At 35.1% G+C, this 4907-nt stretch overlaps 1 protein-coding gene across 1 annotated transcript; it reads right to left on the bottom strand.

Moving 5' to 3' along the window:
* Nucleotides 1-3412: 3412 nt before the first annotated feature.
* LOC107477214 (F-box/kelch-repeat protein At3g23880) lies at nucleotides 3413-4907 on the bottom strand. Its single transcript, XM_016097200.3, has one exon. It carries the CDS (start codon nucleotides 4704-4706, stop codon nucleotides 3603-3605), a length of 1104 nt encoding a protein of 367 aa, XP_015952686.1. The 5' UTR covers nucleotides 4707-4907; the 3' UTR covers nucleotides 3413-3602.

Genomic DNA, 4907 nt, shown 5'->3' with positions numbered 1-4907 from the left:
TTAGGTTTTTAGGAAAAGGAAAAAGTGATCGTATTCAATGCTCTGAAACTCCATACGAAAAATTGAAAACCTGGGACCATGGGCTGTATTCTTTTTTTTTTGGTCCATGACCATGGGCTGTATTCAATGATCTGAATTTTGTTTTCTTTTTGTTTTTGTCAAACCTGGGACCATGGGCTTGACCAGATCGAGAAACCGAACCCGACCCGAATACACTCAGAAACCCAGACTCGTTCATCTGGTTTCATCATTTTGCTGCCGTGGTTCCTCATGGTGGCACATTCAAATGTTTTTTCTACATACATGAAAACAGAGTGAAAATGTACCAATAATATCAAAATTACATCTTTACTCTTTATTTAATAGAGATTGTAAAATTTTTAAATTTATTCTTTTTAAAATCTCAAAACACATTAAACAATTTTTTTTTATTATTTAACGGATTTGATCATTTGACCTATTTTTTTTTATGTAGATAAGTATATTAATATAGTTTATACATGAAAAGTTAGGCTAAATTTATCTATTAACACGGTTCCATTCAATTAATTAAATTAAATTAAATTATCAATAAACATAAAAGACAATTATTTAAAGCTATGGTTTTTATTAAGTATACTTATTATTATGATTGGTGCCATTTTAAAACTAAGATGAGTCACTGATATCGTAGATGAGTCATAATTCGCTGTCATAAGCTAAACACTCTCCAATGCTCTGTGTTGTACTTGTCCTAAACCAAATTAGCTTCACTCAAAACTATTTACAAGAAAGTAACTTAGAAAAGTAAAACAAAATTATAATTTATATTTAAGAATGCATCACCTCGTAACGCTTTAATTTTATGGCCAAATTGTGTCACTTATTTATATCACTAAGTAGAAATATATGTCCAAATACAGTATAATAAACTATCATAGAAGTTCCTAACACCATGATATTTACATAACCTATTTATTAGTTAGCTTTCTTAAATATTTACAAAGGCATTGAAAGTTTAAATTATCTACGATGATTTTATAAAATTCCACATAAACATATTCAGAATGTACCAAAGAATTTTGTTGTGTATTTGTGTGACAGTGAGCATTTAACGTTCCTTAAGATTTATCATATCACGTGACATTCTCTTGTTGGCCTATACTCATTCGTTGAATTTAGTGCTAAAACCAGCATTTGTTCTTCTTAAACAATTGAATTATATTCAAATAATATATATACCTTATAGTAACATAAAATTAAGAGAAGGCTGGCTCTAAGTTATTGATTAGCACCTCTTTACTTTTAGTGATCTCAGGTTTATATCTCTCCTTCCCTATCTTTCAGTGCCATCTACATTGTTCATCGTATAACTAACTAACATATCTATGGAATAAATACAGGATTTGGTGTCCATTACTTACCTTATATTATTCTGCTACTACTGAGTATAATCTGATCTTATACAATAAAACAAAATATTTTGTATTAAATCTTTATTTTATAAAAAATCGGGTAAGCAAAGGTACTATTACTGTATCTCACATCTCCTTGTTTGAATAAGTGACACATGTGCTTACAAAATTATTGTCTTCAACTAGCGTTGATAAACTAAAATGCAAATTCAGATTGGCTTTAAAATAATCCTAAATTGGGAGGAGAGGAAAAATATTAGCATATATAAAAGAGTATTATGAAAATTTTTTGATTTAGCAAAAATTAGTTATAACTGCCAAATCTATTAGGTAGTTATTAGTGCTTTGTTTCTTTAGTTCTAAGTTAGTTATATTGCTATATAAATAACTACTAATTCTAAATCTTTGACACACATCAATAATAAGTTTCTTTTCAAATATCTCTCTCTTCTTCTCTCTTTCACCTTCCTTACACTTATATTATTAAACTGAAGCTAAGCTTAGTCATTTTCCTCCCTTTTTTTCGGGTGAATGAATTTATACTAATCGAAAAAAATATAATTGGATGGCACTTTTAATTATATTTGCAGAGTACAGATATAAAGTCTCATAATTATTCTGCTACTAACATATAAGAATGCTTTTTGGTATGTTTCTAATTGCTTACACAAACTACATCAGCTAATTCTACTTTAACTTTTATATTCATCATCCCTCAAATATCCGATTATAAAACCTCTAAATTCACATATTACTTAAAAAATTCAATGGATGGTTAAAATTACTAGCAGAATGCACAGGTGATATTTATATGTTGTTGTTATATGAGAAGCAGATAAATCAGAAGCTATTCCTAACTCCAAAAATAAAATGATAAGCCCCAACTGAAGAGTCTCTAGAAGTAACCACACCAAGACCATCAAACCTTAAAGCAGAAATTGATAAATTAAAAACAAGTTATGGAGGAACTGCAACATACCAAGAGGAATTGTGGCGAAAGGGGTCTGAGACAACTGCGAGCGGAACGAAGGCGTGGGACTTACTGCAAGATGGTGATGAGACAGGGAGCGACGAAGACAAATCCCGGAACCTGGTCTGTCACCAGCGACGACGAGGGTAGGAAAAGCGCACGATCGCGACTGAGTACTAGACTGGAGACAGTGATAGATACCCGAATCAAGAGAGCGACGATGAGGTTGAGTGCCACACCGGAGACTGTGAGAGAGACCGGAGCCGAGAGAGGGAGAAAGCTTGGGTGGGAGAGCACGCAGTGAGCCACAGAATTCGAGCTTAAAGTTAAGGGAAGAGACTTAGGATTTCTGAACGACGTCGTTCATGCAAGTTAAAAGAAAGAAAGAAAAAAAGCATGACCCGGTCCAATTATGTAAATGGACCAAATTGAACCAGATCTAATGATTATGGTATGAACAATTAGGTTTATTGATGTTGGTTTTTTTTTAATCTTTTAATTATTAAACCAATTTATTAAATGCATCCAATCATAGTTTGATACCTAAGCATCCTTAAAAAAAAAGTCTTTTACGGCAACTTTATGGGAGTATACAAATGTTAAATTCCGTTTACACACCCTAAATTACATAGAATAAATAAAAGTATTCTGATTAAATAAATTGAAATTTATTACATCATAAAATTAGAAATCCAACGAAGAAGTTCACTAAATTCTTTACTCCATCTACCTTACCTTATTTCATAAATGCAAACATAGAATTTCAAGCAATTAAAACTCTAAAAGATTAAAAACTATTTTTTATTCTTTATTTCAGATTTAAAAAAAAAAAGAAAAAAAAAGGGTCAAATGGAACAAGCCCCATTTCATTGCAGACAAGTGAAAACACTCCCATGCAAAGTTTTCTCAATTTCTTATTCTTATTTTCCAATAAAGTTGCCATCGAATATAGTTTGAAGCAACCAAAAATGACAGGCATAGTACTACTACCCAGAAAATTTACAGGTATACGAACTCAAAAAAGTTATTTGTATTGGAATAGTTTTTTGAACAAAGGAAGAGCACAAGTCCATTAATCCTAAAACAAAACATTCAATACAAAATTTAGAAGACATATGTTGAATCTGGATAGAAGATACATATAAAACACCTTATCAAAGATGCTCCTAACTTCAGTAACTTGCTGAAACATGCACACCAGAGCCTGCAAACAACTTTTGGTATCTCGTGTGAACACCCTACTTTCCTTGTTCTTTCCCAGTGCCGCCAAACTCGTCCGGAAGTGACAGTAAACTCTCAGTAAACATAACCATCTTCGAGTCATTATCATGACAACTAATTCTTAGAGACTCCACCGATACACCTTTATCGCTGACTTTGACCAACTCATTGTTTTTGGTGCCAACAAGTTCACCTTTAGTGAAACACAAAGGGTGGATTCCATATGCATAAGGAAGCACAACATTGAGCCTAGTCCAAGATAACTCCTTCATTACCCAGATCTCAATCTTCTGGTCTTCCGTGAAGTTCAAGTAAGATATCCCAAGGCATCCAGCAAACAGCTTTAACAGACGGGAACCGCCTGACGTTGGAAATGACACCATTGATAGATGCTTTCCGGCTAAGTCGAAGGCAATCACAACATTCACTTTCATATATTTAACGGCCAACCAATAAAGAACCCCGTTACAAAACAGTGCACAATCAATGGTAACCAAATGGGGAGGAAGATGGCCACACTCAATTTCTTCCCAGGAATTGGTTCTAACAGAAAAGTATTCCCAATGAGGTTCCCATTCTTGGTCGTTACCCCATCCTACTACTACTAAATAATCATCACAAGATTCATCATAGCCAAGACCACCCCATAACTTGTTTGACGAGCCAAAAAAACCCACCCAAGAAGGAACAGGGTCAATAATAGGGTACGGCACTGATCTGTGAGAACCCGTTACAGGGTTCCACAGAAGGAGTGGAGCGCCATTTACATGAATGCGCAACAGTATGAAGCCCCTACATGAACCTAGAATACTAAGGCTGAATTGGCGACAACTTAGAGGAAGCTGAAGCGCGTAATCGCCGCGAATCGAAGCTTCCAGATCTACACAACGAGCCTCGGGAACCTCACTCGACAAGTACAAAAGCCTAGTGTTCTTATTGGTGGGTGCAGCATCAGCAGTATCGTAATGCAATATTGCAAAACGTGAATCGGAAATCAAAGAAAGCCATTGTTTAGAGACGCACCTGGACCGAATTAGGGATTTTACCGGCAACCATACTAGGATTTTCTCCACCAATTCGAGAGGGAGAACCTTAGCTTCAGCATCAGCCTTGTGCTTCATCTTCTCAAGTCTCGGAGGAGAGTGGAGAGGGACCGACTCTGACTGAGTAGTTCGCAGGGGCAGAGACGAAGCACAGCAACGCAGAGAGACCGGAATGTGTGGTGCGACGGCGGTAGAGGGAGTGGTGGCGGTGCTGGGTGCTGAATAGTGAATATGACAGATGTTTATTGGTTTTGCATTAGATTAGTTGGTTATTTTTTT

This window comes from Arachis duranensis, chromosome 3, assembly GCF_000817695.3.
Source record: "Arachis duranensis cultivar V14167 chromosome 3, aradu.V14167.gnm2.J7QH, whole genome shotgun sequence".
NCBI lineage: Eukaryota > Viridiplantae > Streptophyta > Magnoliopsida > Fabales > Fabaceae > Arachis > Arachis duranensis.
This window is presented reverse-complemented; position numbering and strand designations above follow the sequence as displayed.

Bases quoted from the DNA above. Each gene is read 5' to 3' on its own strand.
- LOC107477214 (XM_016097200.3), bottom strand. From the start codon at position 4,706: ATGAAGCACAAGGCTGATGCTGAAGCTAAGGTTCTCCCTCTCGAATTG.